Genomic DNA, 23987 nt, shown 5'->3' with positions numbered 1-23987 from the left:
TTTGAGATAAAAGACAGAGTGTCGTTTACATATAAGCACACACATACACATATGGGAACACAGTTGAGCATAATCTATCTTTGATCTTTTGAATATTTTATATGATTTCAGCTAAGGCTGAGTGCACAGGAAAAGCCTCCCACAGACCTGAGTCATTTGTTAGCAGTGAACACAATATGAAGATGAGTGAGTGCGCCTTGAGAGAATTGTACTTTCCAGTCACAGTAATTATGATGCAGCAGGAACGGTGTCTGCATGTATCATTCATTCTTTCTTCTCTTCCTATTTTTCCTGATCAAAGGTGTTTTTGTTTTTTAGCCACCAACAGACAATAATCTTGCCTATTTCAAACTGTATTTTGCTTCTTTATAGTTACCTTTTGGTTTAATTTGGGTTTCAGTGCAACCTGTTGCCATCCCATTTACATCTACTGGCTCTCATTTGTTATGCAGGTCCAGCTCCTAGCTTCTGTATCCATCCTTATCCAACAATGTCACTGATTTCTGGACTCCATGGGTGGTTTAAATACAAGACCCAATAATAAAGATGATTAAGACTAGATTCTTTATTCTTATAACAAAATTTTCCAAAATACTTGTCTTGCTGATTGCTGATGTCCATTATTTTAAGCAAAAATTGACATCAGCCTTTACCAGAAACAGTTTTGTGTACTTTATGTCTCGCTCAGGTAGCTCGGAGTAAGTCTAACTTTGCTACTTCTGACAACAAGGCAAATAATCAAATCCCCTACAGAGAAAATGAATGGGAATTTTACTCCCAGAACCACACCGTTGAACTCTATAGAGACCTACAGGAAAATAAATATGGCCCCTGGTTGAAGCACAGAAAGACAAACGGACGTCTTGAACGATCAGTGCATTTTTATTTTTCCATCACAGTACAAAAATAAATTAAAATAAGCAGAAACTAACTGAAAAAATGTTCAATTACAGCGAGAGCTTTTTTGTCTTTTTCAAAAAGAACAGTTTTATTGAACAGCATCGACACCCCTCCCTCACCACAGCGAAGGGAAAACCAAGTCCTAGTACCAGTGTGATCTGTGTTTGCTCCAAGTCCATAAGAAAACAATGTGTCACACATTCTTCTGTACAAATAAAACGCTGTCATTCACACACGCTCACGCACATCCACGCACACATGCAGCCCTCGAATGCCTCCCTTTTTGAACTTCTTAACCACTGTTTTTATCTACAAAGTACGCAACAAGATACAGAAAAGAATTTGACAGAAATCTTTAACTATCACTTGAGTCTTTTTTCATATTTAATAAGCTTTTGAAAGTCTCAAACAACTACTCAATGATGCAAAGTGGAAAAAAATGGCACATTTCAAGTGAGTCGGGGCAGGTGGACAGAGAGAAAAGGATTCTCTTTTTTTCCTTTGAGGCCCTTTACCCCAATGCCCTGCTTTTTCCTGCCAGAGCAGACGCCCATCCAAAGTGTGCCGCCCCCCTTTTGTGCCGGTAAAAGCTCTCCAAATGAACTTTCCTTTATTGATCTAACTCCAGGATGTGACAATCTGAGCTGCTCATTTCCTCTGACTCACACTAACACAGCAGACGGGGAAGCCTTCCACTCTCCTGGAACAACTTTAAAAACATGACAGAAGCCTTTTGTTGGCACGCCCAGTCCATTAACACTGCTGAAGAGTCTGCAGAATTAGCCTGTTAGGAGATGATAAGGGAAAACTGCTTCCTCGTAATAGAAATACTGAAGTTCCCCAGGATTGAGAGACATTATAGAGATAGAGAAAAGCTGCAGAAGAGGAGCTCCAAACAAAAGTACACATCTGAATCGAGCTGCATGCTTACTATTTCAGTTGTAATGGCATCCCTATTTCACACTCCTGCTCATCATTTTAGTCGAGTGCTTTCTGAAATGTGATTACCCCTGATCTGCTACAGCCTCTGCACGAATGTGATGTCACCTAAAGAGGTGATGCAGATGGATTATCCTCAAGGTAAGCTGTGCTTTTCTGCAGAACGAGCATCATTGAAAATTCCCATGAAAAAGATGCATGTGCTTCCTGTTTGTGATATGTGGGACAGCAGGTCGGGTTAGATCCGGCGTTGCAGGATTAAGAGATGTTCTCAGGGCGTTAAGGTCAAAGTTGTGTTCCTCAAGGTGTCCTTGATGATGTCACTTTGGTGATGGTCAGATTAAGCATTGGTTTTGATCTAAGGGCTTTTCAATTACACTTCGATCAATAAATTCCTGCAACGTTCATTTGCATAAACCAGATCAATCTTCATTCCCACCAAAGATAAGCACACCTAACCTCCTTGTCATGTCCTTCCCTTTGCAAAGTCTCCTTTAACTTACATTAAATGTGCCTAAATAAATACATAAATGGTAATAAATTAGGTGTCAGTAAGTAGTTATTAGTAGATGAAAATCCCCTCCATCAACCACCAGCAGGACAAACAGTTCAGTAGTTCTCAGACTTACAGGGTTTTCATCAAAGATATGGCACTGTTTTTAACATTTTCTATGCTGAATCATAAGCACAAATTAAAAAAACATCATTCCAGAGTGGTTGCAACACAACCTATCGACAAAAGTACAAAAAGAAGTTCCCTGGTTAAACAAATAGCCTATTTTAGCAAGCATAGCTAAAAAAAAAACTAGTGTCACTTTGTTCACAGCATTCTCTAATGCAGATGCAGTTGGTTTTAAAATCAAGTAAAAAGAAGAGATAGAATAATTGCTCCTGCCCTCCTCCTGGAAAAAAAAATGCATGGCACACGTGCAAAACATTACATTTCTAAGTAAAAAAGAACAAAAATGAAAGAAAACTTGTTCCAGAAAAGCAATAAATAAGCCTCCATCGGGGTTAGCCTCTGGGGAGTAAAACATCCATTAACTTGTATTTTTTCTAGATGAAAATAAAGTTCTGACACACAGTATGGCCACTCACTTTGGCCATACCTCCTCCGGCTGTTGTCCTCTTATCAAAAGTCCCACAATGCAATGTGCCCTTAAAGTCCATCCAATCTTTCCTCGTACAGTAAAAGTCCAGCAAAAACATGGATCCAGCATTAATGGTCGCTGCTGTTCTTTCAGATATGCATCGCAGCAGAAAATGTCCAGTCGTATCCGTGTTAATGGAGGGGGGGGCCGTTGGTGTTGGTGTTCCAGAGAGCCGGGGTTTTGCAGCCGAGGATGCTCGCTCATCCGTGATGCATGAAGAAAGCCAGTCAGGCGATGGCCCTCACCCTCCTGCAGTAGGCAGTGCACATCACATCGTCAAACAGTCAGAAGGTCACTGGTGGGCTGCTGCAGCCTCAGTCCTGTCCACATTCATTGCTGTTGATGTTTACTCCCTTTTCTAATGTTTATTTTGCTCAGTCTTTTGTCTGAATGTTTTTGTAAGATTAAATAGATATATATCTGTATGTAAGCAAAGGATTTACCCAAGTCTGGCATTTTTTGTTCTTTCAACAGTCAAAAAAGCTTTCATTCTCAGGCTAAAGATAATCCATTCTTTGCTTGCTTAAAAATAGAATTTGGCCTTGATTATTTTATGTGTTTAAGAGGCAAATACCTGCCTTTAAACCTCACCTCTCATTTCTAGGTCACTACAGAAACTGTTAAAAGTCAAACACTGCAAACTCTAAAAATTGTTTATGCTTGCAGGGAGGCCAGCTAGCTTAAAACAAAGCTCCTCACTTTAGCTAGCTGTACCTGTTCTTTCCCACAGTGTCAGACTGAGACGTCCTCAGCGTTAAATATGGATGCACAAAGTTAACTTAGGCATCTTAATGATACACAGCTAGCCTCAAAACAGTTAGCCATGTTATCCATGTAAAACAACATAGCTAGCATGACACAAAACACACCAACATGAATGTTAGTGATATTCCACGTTTACCTTAGCATGCTATATGACCTTGGAAAAGACTAAGACTATGTCCAAAACCGCATACTAGCATACCATTTATAAAAAGTATGATAGGAATTTTAAGTCATAGTTTCCGAATTTGTGTTTGTGAGGGCTCCTAGGATGTTTCCTAGAGTTTCCAGAATTTTTCAGATGAAAAATGATCTTACTAGTCATACTAAACTGGCCCTAAATGCACTGCAGCCTTCAGACAGAGCTAGCCAGCTAGCCAACAAGCGGCGTAAAAGTAACATTGCTGTTTTAAATTAGCGATGTTACTTTGTGTTTAATTTATTATCTGATTAATACCCAAATAAAACAGTGTTTAGCCAGCTAGTTTATATCAAGTAAATACCAGTTTCAAACTGCAACAGTAAAATGTCACCGTAACATAGTGAAGTTGGTTAGCAGAATGTGGCTGATGTTAGCAGTGCTAGCACCACAGGCCTTTATTCATTTTTGCAGGTTACCCTCCACATTCCTGAGCAGAATATCATCACACAATACTTTGGTTATATGTGAGCAGTACCTGACACAGCCTATGTACAGCCTCTTCCCCATTCTCTAGATCAAACATGGCTAAAACCATGCCGTTCCTACGGGATGCTAGCAGTTGTTTACATCAGATTAAAGCTCGTTGGCAGCAAGGCAGGTAGTATTTCAGAAGAGTGGTAGCTGCCTTACAGTGAAGATGAAGTGTTTGACTTACATTGTGGGCCTGAACTGAAGAAAAAATAAATAAATAAATAATATATATGTATATATAAGTGGTTTATCCGACTCATAATTCAGGTGCAGATAACAAAGGAATCTGTACTTAGCTGTTTAGCTAAGTTAATAGCGCTCATCTCAGTTTTAACTGCTGTCAATTAACACTCAAATTACTAAGTACCTGTATTAAACATGTATTTTTTAATTCTATTAGCAGACCATTGATTGTGCTAACTTGTTGCTAGCTTAGCAAACAATGCTAAGGCGGTAAGTACATGTCCGACAAAGTCATGTAACTGTAGTTTAGCATGTTGCTAATGGCTGCCTTGGTACACAGTGTGCAGTATAGGCAGTCTGATAGATACGGTTTTGGACACAGCCTCAGTAGGCTAGCTTAGCTATGACTCTCATAAAGCCATTATGCTGTTTTTAGATGTTTACAGAACTGTTTAAATACTTATTTTTAAGGCTTTGCCCAAGCTATGTATCCTAATATAATTTTTGTCATTATTATTCTGAGTAAGGTTGTTTTTCCCATGCTAGTATGCTAGGTTGTCATTGTTCAAATCAAATTGGTCTTACTTGTTTCAGTCTATTTATAATTATAAGGGGACTCTATCCTTGTTTTTAACCCCATTCTTTGCTCATGTGTGTTCATTTCCCTCATTTTAAGCACTTTGAGCTACATCTCTTAGTAAAAATAGTGCTTTATATGATGTTCTTCATTATTAAGTCTAGCTGGGTATGCTACCAATTTGTTATGAATGTCAAATATTCCCACCTGTCCTTGTCTTCCTACATTTATAAAAAAATTCTCACAAATACCCTTCCAAACTTCTAAAAATGCCAGACTAGAGTATGCCCCACCTCCCCTGCGCCCCTGTGCTCCCCCCTCCCCCCAGCATCCCCTCACCGGTCCAGGCCGATGAGCAGGCGGCTCCTCTCCTCCTCCTTCTGGCTCTCGTTCTTCAGGTCTGCAAACACCTGAGTGAAGTAGTGCGGGTCCGAGTTGATCTGCAGCATCTTGGCGCTCATTAGGTTGATGATGGACAGGCAGCGGTCCCAGAAGGTCTCCTTGGAGCTCTCCACCAGGAAGGGCTTCAGTGGGTAGGAGATCTCGTTGCCCATGTAGGAGTAGGACAGGTAGAGGCAGGTGAGCAGCACGGCCTGCAGCTCATGCTCTGTGGCCACCTCAGAGGAGACCACGTCGCGGCACAGCATGTAGACAAAGACCACGTTTGCGGGGGTGATGAAGCCCTGGTCCTGCCAACCCTGCAGGAGCAGGGAGCGGTCCACGCTGCGCAGCCACAACACCGGGTCAGTGGGTGACAGGTGTTTGAGCCGGTAACAGCGCCGGCACAGGAACTCCCCAAGGCAGCGCAGCAGCTCACTGGTAGAGGCCTGCACAATCACTCTCTTTGGGGTCCCGGGGGCCACATTAGAGTTGGTAAGAGGGGCCTTTTTCACGGATGAAGCTGTGTTGTTGGAGTTCTTGGTGAGAGCAGGGGTGCTCTGATCCTGGGTGAAGGTGGACAGATTGGCGCATGACTGCGACTTCTTCAGGTTCTCGTTGTTCAGGTGGGTGACATTGTTCTGGTAGGTCCCGTTGGGCTGCACCTTCTTGGAGCCTTTCTTTTTGGCTGACACCGCTACAATCCGTTTCCATGGCAGCACGTTGATGAGCGAGTGCCGCTTCAGGTTCTTGTCTTTGGCGTTCTTGCTGTTCTGGACAGCCGTGTAGTGGCCCACTGTGGCGGGTCCATCCTCAAACAGGGCCGCCTTCCTGTAGCTGGGGGACAAAGACAGCACGGTTCCCATGGCGGAGCTGGGGGGACGTCCAGGGGCTTCAGCCGCACTGGGTCAGAGAAGCGTCTACCAGAGGGGGTCCTGAGGGTCTCAGAGCCTCGGTGCTTGTGGGAGCTGAAGGTCCCGGGCTACAGGCTGCAGCTGGGCATTTAAAGCTGAGGAGATGTGTCCTTTGAACAGTGTCTGCTGGATGTCAGCTCTCTGTCTGCGTCTGCTGGGGGCAAAAAAACATCAATAATCAGAAAAAGAATCAATGAAAGTTCAATTTTATCTTTTAATTATCACTTGTGTTTACAAATAACACTCAAAAGTGTCTGATATTTATATCAAATTCATAATCATCCAGTTTACATTAGATAATATTACAGTAATCAGCTCCAGTGTGTGCTCTGTCTGACTGTAGGGGAGACCGGGGTTGACTGTAACAGGGCGCAAATTGCAACAAACTCACTTCCTCCTTTGAGAAAGACAGGAAAACACTAGAGTAAGTATTTTTTCTTGTTATTTGTGAAGGTTAGATTGCTGTGAGTTTAGAGGGAAATCAATCTAATCTTCAAATTAGCATTTTCAGTTATGCTAACATGGTTCGTGCTAGCTAGTTTACAGATTTTATCAGGGCATTTGTAACAGTAATACTGAATATATTTAGTTATGTTTAGCTTTTTCTTTGCTGGTAGGCATTATAATTATTATGCCAAGAAAATTAAATATCCTTATCACATATTTTAAATGAAATAACAGCCTGGATATGTTACTTCTTACCCTTAAAAAAATAATTATCTTCACACAGTCTTACTGTGTTATTTTGTAAACAACTCTGGCTTTACCGTTTCCTTAAACTTTGGCCAGAGATGGTTTCCATTCATCCAATCAATGCATTTTAAGTAAAATGAACTAAATTCAAATAGGAAACGCTTAAGTTGTTGCCTGGCTATCTGCAAAATTTGATATACTTTGCGTTGAATTTCTAAAATATCTGAAATCAACAAGAATTTCAAGCAAATGCAAAATAAATCTTAGGTAACATATTGTTTAAAATGGTATGATTGTAATAAATATGGGGCAGGCTTTTATTTTTGACCTAAAAATGGTATATTTTCACTGTTGAAATTGCCTTAATTGTACCATATTGACTTATTTCACTAAATTTGAACAGTCATGTCCTTATAAGCTTAAAAATGACAGAAATAGCTTTGTTAATTGTGTGAGTCCTGCATTGAAAGATTACGAGTATAGCTGAATAAATCTTTGCTTTATGAGGGAAATGGTGAAAACGTGTCACAGTTGTCCCCGGTCTCCCCTATCTCCGGCTGATAAGCAGCATTGATCTGGCTCAGTAAGCGCTGGAATGGATCAGCCTTTAGCTCAGGCTAATGAATTCAAACATTATAGATCCTCCAAGCAGTATTCCATCAATCAATACTAACATTATGAACATTTTAGTTTGATTTTATGCACGATCTATAAGTTAAAATGCAGAAAATCATCAAGGAAAATAGAGAAAATAATAAATGTGTGATTGTGCATCAACTATTTAAAGGAATACTGCAGCACATTGGGTATAAATGGATCTTATATTGTAAATTCATTAATATTTCATAATGAGAGATTCATATTTTATGGGCAATGGCCGACGAGTGAACCACGCGTGAGCCACCCTTCTCACTAAAATGGGAGACAGAAACGTAAACACCTTAATACCAGGTGAAGGTCGAGTTGGTGCAGATGGAATTGGGCTCATTAGAATACAAATCTGATGGCGTTTCGTGTACGGTAGATACAAAAATAGATCAGCAAAGAGAAATGTGAGATTTCTTTCTTTGCACGACATGTTTTCGCCCTCACTGCAGTAGTCTACCTCTGCATTTATAAAGAGAGACGATGGATCGACATGCGCAGGATTCAAGCAGCTCGACCCTTCATTCCTTCACCCTCTTATCAATCTCATTCATCTATTATGGGGGGGAGATTCCGAAACAGCAGCTTTTAATGGGGCTTAAGGGGGATAAATTAAAGCATGCAGGGGGGTTCTGGCTGTTGGGAGGAGTAGTGCACATTGGTTGCTCTCCGTGGTGCTGAAACTGAGCGTCTGCGTCGAAGCAGAAACGATGGGCGTAAACAGAGGTAGCATTAAAACATTAAAATCGTCATCTTTACTCTTCAATCCGTTAATATGTTGCTGGATTTGATCGTCCATATCTTCAATTCCACATCATCTACCACTCTGAAGTCTTATTTCCTAATTAGATCGCTGCGTATTTTCTGTTTTCAAGTATAAAGATTCTCAAATCTGTTTTAGCTTCTTGAGTTTACGCACACAAAATGAAAGCAAACTCACCAGATTTCCCTCTCGATGAGAATTTAATCGTACTGCAATGGTGATGTGCCGCGTCCAGATCCCGTGTTTCCTCCCAAAAACGCGATTAAAACATCAAACCATCTCGGAGAAATGCAAATGCAACAAAGAAAAATAATCCCAATCGAGCGAGGAAAAAAAAAAGCGATCTGAGGATGAGCACGCCTGGAGTCTGCGGTGCGCAGACGACGACAGGCAGTTGTGGAATGGATGCTGGGATGAAGATGTGCTCCTGGTCCTCCCTGGTCCGTGAGATGCGGATGCTGCGAGCTCAGGCTGATGTGTTGTGTCACTGGCTGTGTGGTTGGGCTGGTTGACGCAAAGGCGGTGGTGGGGCGCCGCTCTGTGCTCTGTGTGCGCTGCTGTCTCTGCCGGGAAATTACTCCGCCTATAGCCACACACAACAGGCATGCATGGAAACTGAACCCAGTGAACTCATAGGATGGTTTTCTTCACCATAACCACCAACCAGCAGGCATCTATATGCACTACGTATGTAGGCAGCATGTTGGCAGGATCTATATTTCTACAGGCAGACACACCTTACCATCTGACTGATCCTCTACAGGCTAGTAGAGCTATCTCAACAAATATGATAGTCTCCTTACAGCACTGATAACCATTGCTAGGTAATGATACTGATACCGCTGCTTATTAATTAAATCTCCAGTATCAATACGATGGAGTTGACCCCTGTAGACTGCAGACAGACTATTAACGAGGGAAACAAACAATATTATTAGACATGTGTATTTCTTATTCCTTAATTCACAATTTTCCATATGAGTCTTTTGTATAATAATATAATAATTCGAGCCAATTTAACAAGTTTATTTTTCTATATAATCCTATTAAACATTGTAATATCACGATAATATAGTAATTTTTCTACTTCTCTGGTGGGTGAGTGTCTGTGATACCCTATTGTGATTATTGTCAGACGATTGCATCATTAAGGCTGTTTCCATTTGGGCAGATATCGCTGCTTTAAAAAAAAAAGTAATAATAATAATAATCATATATATATTGAAAAACAGTCCCCCTAACTGTGTATACATTTTTTGTCAATTTAAAGTAAAGATGAAATAATTTTAAATATTATATTATTTTATAATAATATATTTAAAAAATTGTAATATATCAGCATTTGGTCAAAATTAAAAGGTATTTCATCCTGTTTACCCCTTTCAGTAAATATCTTTTTTCCATTTAAAAATAAAGGTAACAATAAGGTCAAATATTATTATTTTATTATGTTATTATGTATGATAAAATTTAATATATTATATTAGCTTTTTGTCACATTAATCTATCGTATTTTGACATAAATGGTTTGGGCCACTTAAATATTTACTATCTCTGCCACATTTTGTAAACTTAAGGACTCATTTTGTGTATGCTGCAGACCGTCTTTAAAACTAAATAAAAATGTATTTATATCTTCATACCAAATTTGATTAAAAAGGGGATCTTCCCATGAAAGCGTTCGTGACCTTCTTTCCAACATGACTGCGTCTCCCATAATGCAATAAAATCACCAACGTCCGAACCGTGACGTCACCCACGCTAAGTAACGTAGTCGCCTCACGTAAGTTTCATTCAGGCAGCATTTTGAATAAGGAAGATGGCGGCTGCAGCAGTGGTTGAATTTCAGAGAGCCCAGTCTCTCATTAGCACGGACCGCAACGCCTCTATCGACATTCTCCATTCAATAGGTAGGTGTTCGGCTCGGGTTTTGAGATGGACGTTAGTCCTCTCACCTCGGTGATTTGTCATCACTCGCTCGGTGTTGGGCAGCCAGGTTAGCATACTAGCTAGTGGCGTTGAATAGCGAGAGCCGGTTGTGAGCCGTGCTGACTCACTGTAGAACGGTGGGCAACGGCAACTGCTAATGGATGCTAGCACGATAGCAGCTGTGCTAACCGTAGGCCTATGCGTATAATTTGAAGCAGTTATATAAAATTTTGTGTCCTAGTCAGTGAATTTTGGTCTTTTGTTGCTGCGCCATTGTCCACAAATTTTAACCGTTACCTTTACGAAAGACTGTCACCTTAGCTGTTGTGGCTAACGTCATTAGCTTGTTGTCACTATCGATTTGATCAACATAGTGGAAGATAAAGCGCTCACAGAGACAAAACTTATAACATTTTTTCTTATCCAAAGGATGTCTATGATTATTTAACCAAGTTCAGTTGTGTATATATCGTTGAGTAAAATCACGTCATTTGAAGCTGTGTTACTGTAGACTGCTGTAAACAGTTCTTATATTTCCCATAGACATGTCCTCAAATTGCCTTGTCACTACAGTCCACTAGCTGTCAAGCGGTTTTGCAACACTTCTTGTTTAAATATTAATGCTGTGCCTTAACATGTAGTAGTTTTACTTTCTAAATACATATTTACAGAGTATGACTGAAGTTTTAATGTCATCATCTGATTTTGTGTACTTTACACATTTATAAACCACATTATATCTTTTTGTGATGAACTTTTAGCTAAAGTTTCCCCAGAGAAAGAGGTTTATAAACAAGAAGCCATAGAAAGTGGCTGTTGTCCAAACTAAGAGCAATAAACACAGGCTATTTCAGTGTTAGTTAGACTATAAGTATGACTAAAGTGGTATGACTAACATGTTGGTTGGCTACCTTTTTCCATGAGGAAGACAAGACTTAAAACAAGCTACAACTAGAGCTTTGGTGATGAAAACTGACAAAAAGTAAGTTTAGTATTCGTCAAGCAGATTAGAATGAGACTAAATGTTAGTGCTGGACTGTCAAAATAAATGATAATTCTTTTCTGTGCATATAAAGTATGTCAGTATTTTCATCAGTATGTTTTAAATGAAAAGAAGTAGGGATTCACATCAGATTTTTCCCTGTATTTGATGTGCCAATATTTACAATTCAATTTTAGCCAATATTGATATTTAAAAGTAGTTCACACCTAAAACTTCCTTATGAAAACACACAATTTAAAGTTTGAGGACAAACAAATAAAAAATTTCAGTCCTTCAAACACTTTTAAAGTGTAAAGAATGAAAGAAAGAGAAAGATTTCAGCTGATGTATGTCTGACGATCTTACCGAAAGACACAAACCCATTTGTTTGTAATACCAAAATTTACAGCTGATATAGGTGGCTTGTAATAACCAAAATATCAGTTGTAAATATTGGCAGAAATTTTCTTATCTGCCAGTACAGTAATTTACTTCAGCTAAATGCCAAACCAGCAGAGGCTTCCATACCTGACCTGACTTTGTAAAATTAAAGTTAAAAAAGCAGTAATGCAAGATACTATTGTGTGATATTGGTATCAGCAGATTATACTTCCATGAGTTAATTATCTATACTTGTTGTGAGAATTTCTCTGCATATATCAGTTGCACAAATTGGTATCATTACCCTAACTCAGCTGAGTTTTCCTTTTTTTAAATCCTCTTTTCCTAAACTTATGCTGGGTTTTAAGGACTAAAGTTTTAGGCCTGAACTGTATATAGCTTAATTTTTGGACTTGTTCTGGATTGTCTCTTTCAACCACCCTGAAAACTGGTCGTTTGATCAGGAGAAATCATTTTAATTTGAAAGTATGAGCACCAATACAAAGGGGCACTGTTTAATTCAGTGTTCTACAAAGCTTACTGTGTGTCAGTAGGAATGCTTTTGTAGCTCTCGAAAAGGCCCATGAAACTTGTTCTTATTTTTACCATTAAAAGTACATTTATACAATGTTTATATAGTCCAAAAACTTTTTGTTTTCCATTTCACAGGGTCTGTATTTGAAAAGAATTAATCCATCATTGCTTGTAGTATTGAATAGTTTTGTATTGTTTTATGTCTGTCTCGAAAACATATATATTATTTAACAAGAACAGTGACATACTTTACAAACACAAATGTGTGACACCGGTAATGGAATTAGCAAGAATGACTTTGAAATATCGGTATATCAGATATTGGCAGAAATCTAATATGTATTCGTTTTCCTTACTGGGCTTTTTTAAAAATGACAAAACGTGACGAATAGTCTTACCTGGAAGATGGATGTATAGACACAGTTTTGAGTTACAGTTATATTATGCAAATTAAATGGATTTTCCAACATGAAAGTCTGTAGTTTCTGAACTTTATGTCATGTCATGTAAAATGACATCTTTATCATATATTAGCACTGTTATGCTAGGTGTTCAGTTTTAATAATCACCCTTTCTTTCCTTAACAGTGAGGAGAGACGTTCAAGAGAATGATGAGGAAGCTGTCAGGGTCAAAGAACAGAGCATCCTGGAGCTGGGGACACTCCTGGCCAAAACCGGACAGGCCGCAGGTAAAGATTTTTTTTTTTTCAACTAATGCTTTGGATAATTTAGTGATATTTATTTTTTTGTCTCTTCTTTTTGAAGTATTTGTTTATTCAATTTTCTTTTCTTGTGCTCCCCAGAACTTGGGGGTCTGCTGAAATTTGTGAGGCCTTTCCTGATTTCCATCAGCAAGGCCAAGGCAGCCCGACTGGTTCGCTCTTTACTGGACCTCTTCCTTGACATGGAAGCAGCAACAGGGCAGGAGGTCGAGCTGTGTCTTGAGTGCATTGAATGGGCGAAAGCAGAGAAGAGAACCTTTCTCAGACAGGCTCTGGAGGTAAGACAGAATAAATTTAAGACTCCTATTAAATTGTGTAAATGAAAATCAGATTTATTTTCTGAAAAAAACAAACAAACAAACATTCCAACACAAACATGCTTTATTACTAGGATTCTGCATTTGAGCTAATTTGTCTTCTGACCACTACAACTCCTTCATATGGATAAAGTCATGGAATAGGAATGCTCTATCCAATACTGGCGTTAAATATTAGGCTGCTCTTGACTCGGATAGCTAGATCAGATATCTGTTACGGTGGGTTGATCCATTTGGACAGTCCTTGAGGCCCATCTGTACAACTCAGTTCTATGCTATAATGTGTAGCGACAGAAAGCTCATGTGTGCTGGTAGGCCTTTCCAAGTTGCTATGGGAAGCCAACGTAGCATGGAGAAAGCTGATTAGAAAGGCTAAGTAGTTTGGATTTAGATGATGTTTGCATGCAAACACGTTTATGAGTAGTCACTTACAATATCACGTTAATGTTTCCTGAGTGTTCTGCTTGGCCTCTGCAAGACTGATGAGATTATCTATCATCAGAATTGTTTAATGTGAAAGCTGTAAGCATTACAACAGATACCAAGAGCTTTGACATTACTGTACAGTAAAGTGCTACAAGCTAAAAACTTGCAAGAATCACACACTAGAAACTTCACTTGCTATCAAGGAAACACTTTACCGGTTAACTTAAGTGTGAGAGACAAAGTTAGCAACATGTAAAAACTATGGAAAGTAAAGGAGTGTGCAGCTCTGGCTGCTTTGTACATACACTACTGTTAAACCAGGATTTGGGGTGACAGCAGAGGGTGAGTGATGTTATGAATATAGGTATAACGTAGGGGTTCATTAACCGATATTTTGAACCGCATTTATCAGGACATTAGATGTATTTAATGCACCAAAAGTAAAAATGAAGTAAGACAAACAATGTACCCCTAGCTCTGTCGGCACTAGAAACGGGACAGCAACACAGTTGCAGCAGGAAAAAAGGAAGTGATGCCATCCTCTCACAGGGACTTCCAGGCTTAAGTGTTTCTTGGCTAGTGCTCATGTGACATCCAGCCAATCTGATTGTTATGCAGGACATTTGGTGAGACTATAGAGAGGGAAACTAAAGCCATAGGGGAAGACGCGCCTTGCAGTGGGGCAAAAGTAGCACACTTTTTGGTTGATTAATTTCACAGGTTATCTGTAAAATAAAATGTCGATACTGATAATAGGCCAAATGTCAAATATCAGTCTCGCTAATTGGCCAGGTCAATAATCAGTGGCCCCCTCGTTTATCATTTAGATTGTGGGGCAGTGTGGGGCAAATTGTGAATACAATGTACAACCTGATGCTGTCACCCGCATAGATGATTCCTAGTCTCAGCAGCAAAGTGAAGAATTAAGGTTATTGATTTAACACTGGTATTAGATCACATCAGTATCAACTGGATTGATATCAGAAGGCTGGATTTGTTCATCAGTTCTAAGGAGGGATATTGAATTCTGAACATAAATATTGTTAGAACATTTATCTTCAGGAGCAACTGTGAAGTGCTGCAGTTTGAGTTCGTGACAGCTTTCACACAACACAGATTTACTTTTTGCAGTAGGTATTAAGTGAAGTATTTTATATTGCCAAGCTAGCTAAATATTTTCTTTTTGTGTCTGATTGGTGTAGACCCGTGTACATCACTAATTATGATTAATGCTAGTGAAAATAGAAGTGATATCCTTAAACAGAAGCATCAGCGTTTATTTAGGAGGATCATATATTATCATTTTCTGACAGATCAAGTAGGAGATGCTGTGATCTCAGGCAGATTATGGAAGAGCATTTGGTTGTCAGCACTAAGAAACATGACACCACCGCTATGGTAGTACTTTGTGTTTTAAAACCATTTGAAAACAGGAAGCTTGAGAATTGTGATGAAGCACATTCGTTAACTTTGCCTGAGCAGAATGACAGCCGGAGATGTTAATTCATCTAATGTAGCTTCCATCCAAGATGACATCATCCTGCTAGAGCAGCCAAAATGGGCTTTGTGGCCAAGTGACTGCCAGCAGGTTCACACTCACAGCCGGCAATATCGGCAGCTTTTGGCTAAATTACAAAATACAGGATCAAGAAGATTTTGAGTAAGTATTGATACTAGAATATAGAAGAAAAAACTAAGAAATGAAACTGGTCTGCATGAAAGAGTGAAAGCTGAGATGCTGATGCTTTAGTGACATGCTGTGGTTAGCTTTGCGACTCGTAATGCTCTTTATAAGCAATATGAGAAGTGTACAAATGATTTTGGGCATTGTTAATAGCACCATGCTGCATATTGAAAAAGAGCAGAGTCCTTTTGTACTATTTTTTATTATTTTTAAGAGCTTCCAAAATAGTTTAGAACATTTAGAATAAACACAAATAGCATGATTCTTCTCACTCAGAATGCAGCTTTATTAACAATGTTTAAATTTTTGCCAGGTGTTTTTAAGTCTATTTTGGCACTGCAGTCTTACTCTAAAAATGCATAACCTTCCTGCTTTTAACTTTCTATGCTTGGCCAGTATACTTCTTTGTGATTTTGAGAAACTGGAACATACCCTCACATCTGTTTATGTAAAGATGCTGCCTCCTAAAGTCATGAACCCAAAGTTTCTGCTCATGCTTTAGCAGCTGACTCTTAAAAACATGTGCTAACCAAAATGTAATGTAACCCCAGGAGTCTGTGTCTCATGTAAAGTGGTTATCACAGAAATGTGTAAGTGTTCCAGCTTTGAGAGCAGCTGCTTCACCTCCTCTTTTCTGCTCTTAAGGTAAAAGAATGATTCTTGGAAATGTGCGAACTGTAATTTAGTATGTTCTTTCACAAAGTGGCATTTCGACATACTTTTCCCCATGAATTCCTCCATAACAACTGACATTTTAAAGCACCAGGAGACTTATTAAAAGGTGTTTACTCCATCAGGTACAAAAGTGTATGTACCGGCATCATGTTCAGTTAAATTTAGGACACTTAGTTTGAGCTCTGCATAGTCTAAAATGTCACTGATTAAAACAAAGCATCAAGGGGAATTTGCATGGCCTATCCTGATGCATATCTTCTCTTTTTATGAAATCAGTATTTTTTGTATGTTGCTGACAATTAAATGCAAGAACCTACACCGAAAAGGATGTTACAAACCAGAAAAACATGAAGGATTTGTACCGTCTTTGACTGAAAAATATGAACAATAATACAGCTTTTGAAAAATAAGGGAATTGTTTAAGAAAATAGGCAAAACTCCCAAAAGTAGGACCAACATTAGTCTTTCTAATACTGAATTTTCAAGGAAATGTTGCTGTCTTTTAACATTTGATGATAACCAAAGTGCTGGTACCTTTGTGTCTTTGAGGTCTGTGATTTATTTGCAGCCTTTCTACACGGCAACAGATGGGCCCAGCTGCTCTCTGATTCTCTAATAACACTTTCCTCTCTTTCAGGCTCGACTGATCTCACTCTATTTTGACACCAAACGATACCAGGAGGCCTTGGCGCTCGGTGAGTGTTTTGATACAGTACATTTTTATCTTTGGCAGCATCTATCTTCTGCTTCAGTGACTTTACAAAAAAAAAGACATAGCCATTGGCTCAGGGTTGTTTTTCAAACATGCAACCCACAAATATGTTTTTTAGTCTGCTATAAACACTTAAGTTTTTAAAATCTGTATTTTATTGTCACAGTCTTATGCCCCTGCAGTGTGACAAGTGTGAGGATTTTTATTTTATTAAAATCTGGGGGATTTTTGTAGAATCTGCCAAACTGACTTGGCACATCAATCAGACACGTTGTACTTTAAAAGAAAAGAAAAAAAAAGTCCCCCATGGCTGTTTTTTAGATGGTGCACAAAGTTCTTACTTAAGCTTTCATTCATTCTCCTCCCCCTCAGGCTCCCAGTTGCTCCAGGAGCTAAAAAAGATGGATGACAAAGCTCTCTTGGTGGAGGTTCAGCTGCTTGAAAGTAAGACGTACCACGCTCTCAGTAACCTCCCGAAGGCCAGAGCAGCTCTCACCTCAGCCAGGACCACCGCCAATGCCATCTACTGTCCTCCAAAGCTCCAGGCAGCTCTGGACATGCAGTCAGGTCAGATGTGTTCCCTTTCTTAAATTCTTCGGTAATGCTGCAGTGAAGTGGTCCAGATTTTGTCTGCAGGGAAAAGGGCTCATTTTTACTCACTAAAATGCAGTAGTTAATCTCTTGCCTTGCTGGTTCATGTATGGAAACCAATAATGTCAGATACCAATCTCTGAGCAGGTGCACCATTCATCAGTGACATCAGGATGAGAGTATTCATCATAAATCCAATATATTTTGATTGATTTTAAACCAATAATGACTTAACATCACGTCCCATGTTTCATGATTCTTTAGACATCAAAAGTCTCTCTTTTAAAGAAAATGAGGTAATCATTTTATTTTATCACATTTACTTGTTTTTATCACCCCACTAGGAAGCGCCAAGCAGTATTAAAAAAATGTCTGTTAAATTAAAGTTCATAGCAGTTTCTTACGATTATATATTACAGCCGGGACACAAGGTATCCACAGGATCTTTAAAAAGTATTAAAAGTCGATAAATTCAGTCAATTTAGTGAGAATTGCGTTGAATTAAAAAAAAAAAGTCATAGATACAATATTGCTTCATCACAAGAATGTGTTGGGCAGTCATGCTATATTTTTCTCAGTTTCTGAAATAGATATTACATGAATCAAGCATTTGTAAACCATGTCTGATATGTAAATCTAACTCGAGATAAAATAATTTAAGTTTTTCTTATCAGTAGCTGTCTGATGTTTCTAATACAACTATCTCTGATGGTAGCACACACTGTTGGGTGGTAGAGTCACTGCAGTTTCCACTGTAGTTATTGTGGCCACCTGTAATGGCAGACTGTGCCCACAAAGCAAACTATAGGAAGCTTCTACACACTAATCGTATAAATTGTCTCCCAAGGTTCTGTACTATTTTTAACATTATCTATACTTGATTATACAGTGACAACTAAAAATATCTGCTTCTTACATCTGAGTAATCACAGTTAAGAAGTACTTAACACCTGCAGAGTAGTGAGAGTTGAGTGAAGAGGCATTTAAGAAAATGTTGCAAAAGTAACTAGTCACAATAAAGATATTTAAAGACTTTAAAAGTGCACAGGAAGCTACTTATTTTACTCAAACGCAATCTTGTTCTGATAATCATCTCATCTTGCCAGTTTGAAGTCAACGACCTGCAAGGCTTGATTGTATCATACTCCATATGACCACAGCTCTAGGTGAACTTGAAGGCAGAACCAGCCTGTTACTCCTGCTTCTGTGATTCATAACTCTGTGACATTTGGTGACCTTGTGAAAGTCAGCACATTGTTCTAATATTTCTCAAACAGCAGCTGCAGAGTTGATCTGCAGCCAAGCCGTTTCTCTTGTTTCTGTTGATATTTCACATTTCAAGGCGACTGACTGCTGCAGTTTGTTTTGGTTATAGAGGCTTTATCTATCATGCTGTGTATTGCAGGGATCATCCATGCAGCAGAGGAGAAGGATTGGAAGACGGCCTACTCTTACTTCTTCGAGGCATTCGAGGGCTACGACTCCATCGACAGCCCGAGAGCCATCACGGCGCTCAAATACATGCTTCTGTGCAAAATCGTTCTTAATTCGTAAGTCCTACTTTTTCTAACATTTCACCTTTTCCCCCTCTAAAATTCATGTGAATATGAGTGTTCATACATTCAAATGCAACCATAACCAAGTGAAAATATCTGACTGTTTTTCTGTTTCAGACCAGAGGAGGTTCAAGCCCTGATCAGCGGTAAACTGGCTTTGCGATACGCTGGCCGACAGGTAAATATTCTTCTTGTACAAGACGAGGCAATGTATTTAATTTGTTTTCATTCATTTGTGCCTTTAGTTAGACTTGGAAAAATAGCCAAAGTTTTCACTTATTTTTGTCTTTGGTTGATTTTGATTATCTTACAAGATTGGTGCAGTAATGATGTAATTTGAAGGCCAATCCATACGTTAGCATTATGCAGGTTCCATCATCAAAAAGCCTGTGGATTATTTTTTTCCAGAAGTTTCTGGATTATTTCTAAAGTTAAAAATTGGGATAAATACTTTATAACTCTTAACATGTTTTGTTGTAAATAATCTTCCCAAATGAACAGTACTTTCCTGATTTTTGAAGCATAAATGCAATATGCTCAAGTAAAAAGCTAAAAAAGAAAGCAATTAGCTTGCAACTTTTATTATGGACCCTTTTCTATTTAAGACTTCCTTCTTATTTTGACACCTTAAATGCACAGTTTGAGTAATTTTTAGCTTGAAAGTGGACTAGTTGATGACTTGACATGTTTGGTGTGATGACGTTTAAAATCCCCAACGAACTCTCCAGTCCTAGTTAGTCGTTTGTAAGCACCTACTTTTTTATGTTGAAGAAAAACATTGAAGCTTGTGTTTGCCACAGACCTTATTTCAGGGATCCCATAGTCTTTGCAACAATGACTCCAGAAGTGCTAATATGCACGCTCATTTCTGAGTTTTAGGACTCATTACTGCACCACTCTACGGGAACAACACTACATCACAGCTTTCCTGAGCATTATCAAAGATAATTAGTTTTACTGAGCTTAACTTTTGCTCTCTTTTTAATGGAGTAAACTGTTGCATTCGGCTGTGGCTATAGATTGACATTGAGATGTTCTGTTATTTTCTATCCAGACAGAAGCACTGAAATGTGTCGCACAAGCAAGCAAGAACAGATCATTAGCAGACTTTGAAAAGGTAAGAATCCTTTTAGTCCAACCACATCTGTGTTTATTGTTTTCAGAAAGGACAAACTTCCTTTGTGGCTCTTCTTTCCTGTGTATTACTGTTTCTTCATGTGCAACAAACAGAGATGACACGTGCCGAACGATTATAGGTTCAATGAAAAAAAGTTTTTAGCTTGTATGCACACAGGACTTTAAGGGTAAATCAGAGTTTCACTTCTTCCAGGCCCTCACAGAGTACAGAGCAGAACTGAGGGACGATCCCATCATCAACACTCACCTGGCCAAGCTGTACGACAACCTGCTGGAACAGAACCTCATCCGAGTTATTGAACCCTTTTCCAGAGTACAGGTAAGCAAAGGCTATCCCAGCTTTGGAAAGTAAATTTATTACTATAATACATAAATATGAATTATATTTATAACCTGGTTATGAATTCTTACATTTACAAATCATGTTTACTGATTACCATACAACATGGAGTTTAAGTTGCACTGGTGTATCAGACAGTCTTTTGAGGAGTCTCTCAGAGAGAGAAAAACGTACAAGGGGTCTTACTGCATGATCATTTCCATTAAGCTCAGGCAAGTCTACAACATGCTGTTTCTTTGCAGATATGTAGCTCTTTTAGTACTATCCGTTTCCACCATGTGGCGCTTGTACTCCTGCTAGTTCCAGTAGATAAACGCTCAGCCAATAGTAATGTTGATAGTTGTAAAATACAGACATAGTGCCTGGATCTGTAGCAAGTTGTTTTGCCCACCTTCACTGATCAACTGTTGTAAACTGAGGAGTCTTTTCTTCATACTTTATTAATACAAAACAAGGACATTTAGCATTTCCAAAAGTTACAAAAACAATCAATTTCTCACAGTTTTGCAAAAATGTTCTTCCCCTAGAGTAAGTGAAAAGTCATTATTTCCATACTTTAAATACAATTTGACTATCAAGTCAGCCTTTGTTGAAGGTATGGACTGAAATTATTTCTGTGTTAATGTTTTTTTGTTGGCTGCTAATAATATCTATATTAGATAATAATTCTGCAACATCAGTTCCAATGTTGCCCAGATAAGTTGAGAAAGAACAGTGACTTCCAACTCCAAAAATGTTTTGGGTTGCCTGTGTTACATCCTGCAAGTAAACTGAAGAGTCTTTTTGATCAACCATCAAGTATTATTTCCTAAACAGTATGCCACCTTTAAATGCTGGATAATGACCAAATTAGAGGGAAAATATGTCTAACAAGTGGCGTCTTTATGTATCTTAGCACATGTTGAGCAGCAGAGTGGCCACTTGCACTTTACAAACATATGTGAATTTTCATCTGTGCAAGGTCATGTGCATTGTGTGATGGTGTAGGCTGTACCTGTAGTTTTAATGACAAGTGTGTCAGCATTCTTAATGCTATTATGGACACTCTGGTAGTAGGACACAGCGCTGCATCCTAATTATGTGTATAGATGTAACCTTTGCCATTAAATTGGCATGCAGTGTGGTAACATGTACAGGTGCATCTTAAAAAATAGAATATCATGACAGAGGTAATCTTCCTGTGATTTATTTCAAGAAATGAAACTTCCATATAATCTAGATCCATCTCATACAAACAAAAATATTTTACGACTTCTTGTGTTTTACCATTGATAATTGCAGCTTACAGCTCACAAAAATCAGCCTGCCCTTTTAACTGTGACCTTCTGTGGCTTACCCTCCTTATGGAGGGTGTCAGTGATTGTCCTCGAGTCAGCAGTCTTCCCCATGATTGCAGCTGTGGGGAATAAACCAGAGCGAGAGGAAAACATTTGCAAATTGGACTTTTCCACAATATTTTAAGATGGTGGATTTTAGAAATCTTTTTGAGATGTAAGCAGGAATTGTCAAGATTCAAACAAAAAAAAAGTCTTAGAATATTTCAATTTGTATGAGCTGTATCAAGAATTTATAAAAATGTAACTTTTTAAAGTAGATCCCAGGAAAAAAATGAATTTTTACAAGATATTCTATTTTTTAGATGCAACTGTAGGCCAAATTAATAAACATTTCACCACATAAACACACTCTACTGAGACTACTATTCGCAGTTAATTACCCGGTGGTAATCTTTCTTTAAAGATGCCTTCTGGTTCATACTTTATTGTTCTTTATAAGAGCCGAGCTTGTGTGTATTTACATAGTCTGAGCTCTCATTAGGGTTTACAATGAGCTTGTTCCATGTTGATTATCTGTAGATTTTCTGCTTGAAATCCTGTACTAAATCTAAACTTCTTTCTGTTTTCAGATAGAACACATATCAGGTCTAATCAAACTGTCAAAGGTATGTCTGTTTTCACTAAACAGCTTTGTCCTAAGGTATATTTGTATTTGGATGTATTGAAAGTGTTTTATTCCTATATCTTTGTTGCTTTCTTTTTAGGGGGATGTGGAGAGGAAATTATCACAGATGATTCTGGACAAAAAGTTTCACGGTAAATGAAATATCCTTTCCCTATAAAAATGAACGTCAAATTCTGTCATCAGTCTGCTGTAATTTGTGTTTTGGACATTGTTGCAGGAATCCTTGACCAAGGGGAAGGCGTGTTGATCATATTTGAAGAACCTCCAGTGGACAAAACATACGAAGCAGCCTTGGAAACAATTCAGAACATGAGCAAAGTCGTGGATTCACTTTACAACAAAGCCAAGAAGCTGACATAGGTACAAAGAATTCCCATTAAGGGAGGAGATCGAGCTTCTTTGCTGTCATTTCTTCTTCACTAAATGTTTTTTCTTTCTCCACAGAGCAGATTACCATGGCAGTACGATGGAGGAACTGTGTGTGTTTGACCAGCGTGTGTAACATTTTAAGAAGGGGACAAGGGAGAGCAACAAAGAGTCCCACAAACTGCAACAAACAGGATTCCCCCATCAAACCCCCCTCTCCCCCTCTATGGACAATGTCATCACTTCTTGTCTGTTTTTTTTTTTTCTTCTTTAATTTTGATATCTCTTCAGGATTCTGTGTAACACTCAGCGGCCAAATCAGGCCATCAGGGAATATTGTACAACCACAATAAAAGATTAAAAGGTTTAAGAATACATATATGTTTATATCTGCTATAAGGTTGGGCTAACCAGGCCTTAAAGCTGACTCCACTGCAACCTCACAGGCTCAACATAGACCTCTGCGGCCTCATGCTCTGCTGCCACCTGTGTACGCGGACACGAGGCTTTCCTCTTCTTCATAACTTTCAGAAGCACACTGTTCAGTTTTTTGGAAGGTTGGGTTACTCCTTAGGATTCTGAATTTTTGTCAAAGAGCGCCCTCTAGCTTTTTTATTTTCCCCTCTCACCATATCAATGCCAACAGTTAAGTACCCGCTGTATTTCAGATATGTATTAAACACTTTATTTGTTTTGGTTTTGTGTTTTTGTTTAAAAAAAAAAAGAAAGAATCAGATGGTTGCCACATGTCTGCCCGCCCTACTTGTGTCAGTTCACTTGAACAGACAGGATGCCATTTCACCACTAGTGCCACTTTTTCGGCGCTTCAGTTTGCCTCACTCTTTGGGTGCAATATGAAATCGGAGGGCGGAGGTGGAGATGTTTTCATCATCGCCTCTGAACGTCTGTGAGTTATCCCTGAGTGAGCAATTCTTCATTGTTAGTTCCTAGCACTAGTGTGGTATGCTAGTAACCAAACAATTTGTATGGTTTTGATTTGGTTTTAATTTTTTTGTTTGTTTTTCTCTTATAAAGGACATTTTCAAAATAAATATTTTGTATTTTAAGAATTTTGTGTTGTCTCTTACAAGTTGA

The 23987-nt window shown here is 38.7% G+C and overlaps 2 protein-coding genes across 5 annotated transcripts; one reads left to right on the top strand and one right to left on the bottom strand.

The window, feature by feature from the left end:
- Positions 1-880: 880 nt before the first annotated feature.
- Positions 881-9134, bottom strand: cdk5r1b (cyclin-dependent kinase 5, regulatory subunit 1b (p35)). 3 transcript variants are annotated; one of them, XM_041814978.1, is made up of 3 exons: positions 8756-9134; positions 5525-6631; positions 881-3239 (listed from the first exon to the last, which is right to left on the bottom strand). In XM_041814978.1, the coding sequence occupies exons 2-3, from the start codon at positions 6427-6429 to the stop codon at positions 3218-3220; spliced, it is 927 nt and encodes a 308-aa protein (XP_041670912.1). In that variant the 5' UTR covers positions 6430-6631; positions 8756-9134; the 3' UTR covers positions 881-3217. The 3 variants fall into 3 exon arrangements, with proteins under 3 accessions (XP_041670912.1, XP_041670913.1, XP_041670914.1); XM_041814979.1 differs by having other exon boundaries at positions 5525-6628; XM_041814980.1 differs by lacking the exon at positions 881-3239 and having other exon boundaries at positions 5521-6631.
- A 1220-nt stretch (positions 9135-10354) lies between these two features.
- On the top strand, positions 10355-23585 carry psmd11b (proteasome 26S subunit, non-ATPase 11b). Of its 2 annotated transcripts, none has more exons than XM_041815246.1 (13): positions 10355-10488; positions 12992-13093; positions 13208-13404; positions 16866-16923; positions 17313-17507; positions 18937-19081; positions 19205-19265; positions 20142-20204; positions 20418-20543; positions 22471-22506; positions 22606-22657; positions 22744-22886; positions 22976-23585. In XM_041815246.1, exons 1-12 carry the CDS (start codon positions 10398-10400, stop codon positions 22884-22886), a joined length of 1269 nt encoding a protein of 422 aa, XP_041671180.1. In that variant the 5' UTR covers positions 10355-10397; the 3' UTR covers positions 22976-23585. The 2 variants fall into 2 exon arrangements, with proteins under 2 accessions (XP_041671180.1, XP_041671179.1); XM_041815245.1 differs by having other exon boundaries at positions 22971-23585.
- Positions 23586-23987: the final 402 nt, after the last annotated feature.

This window comes from Cheilinus undulatus, linkage group 20 (genome assembly GCF_018320785.1).
Source record: "Cheilinus undulatus linkage group 20, ASM1832078v1, whole genome shotgun sequence".
In the NCBI taxonomy this organism is placed as follows: domain Eukaryota; kingdom Metazoa; phylum Chordata; class Actinopteri; order Labriformes; family Labridae; genus Cheilinus; species Cheilinus undulatus.
Note: the sequence above shows the minus strand (reverse complement) of the source record. Positions and strands in the feature narration are given on the sequence as shown.

Excerpts from the sequence above, each read along its gene's own strand:
- cdk5r1b (XM_041814978.1), bottom strand. The coding sequence starts at position 6,429 with ATGGGAACCGTGCTGTCTTTGTCCCCCAGCTACAGGAAGGCGGCCCTG. Across the intron at positions 3,240-5,524 it reads CTGCTCATCGGCCTGGACCG|GAGGGTGAGGGCCATCGCCT; the intron begins GTGAGGGGATGC and ends TGCCTACTGCAG.
- psmd11b (XM_041815246.1), top strand. The coding sequence starts at position 10,398 with ATGGCGGCTGCAGCAGTGGTTGAATTTCAGAGAGCCCAGTCTCTCATT. Across the intron at positions 13,094-13,207 it reads CAAAACCGGACAGGCCGCAG|AACTTGGGGGTCTGCTGAAA; the intron begins GTAAAGATTTTT and ends TGTGCTCCCCAG. Across the intron at positions 16,924-17,312 it reads CCAGGAGGCCTTGGCGCTCG|GCTCCCAGTTGCTCCAGGAG; the intron begins GTGAGTGTTTTG and ends CCTCCCCCTCAG.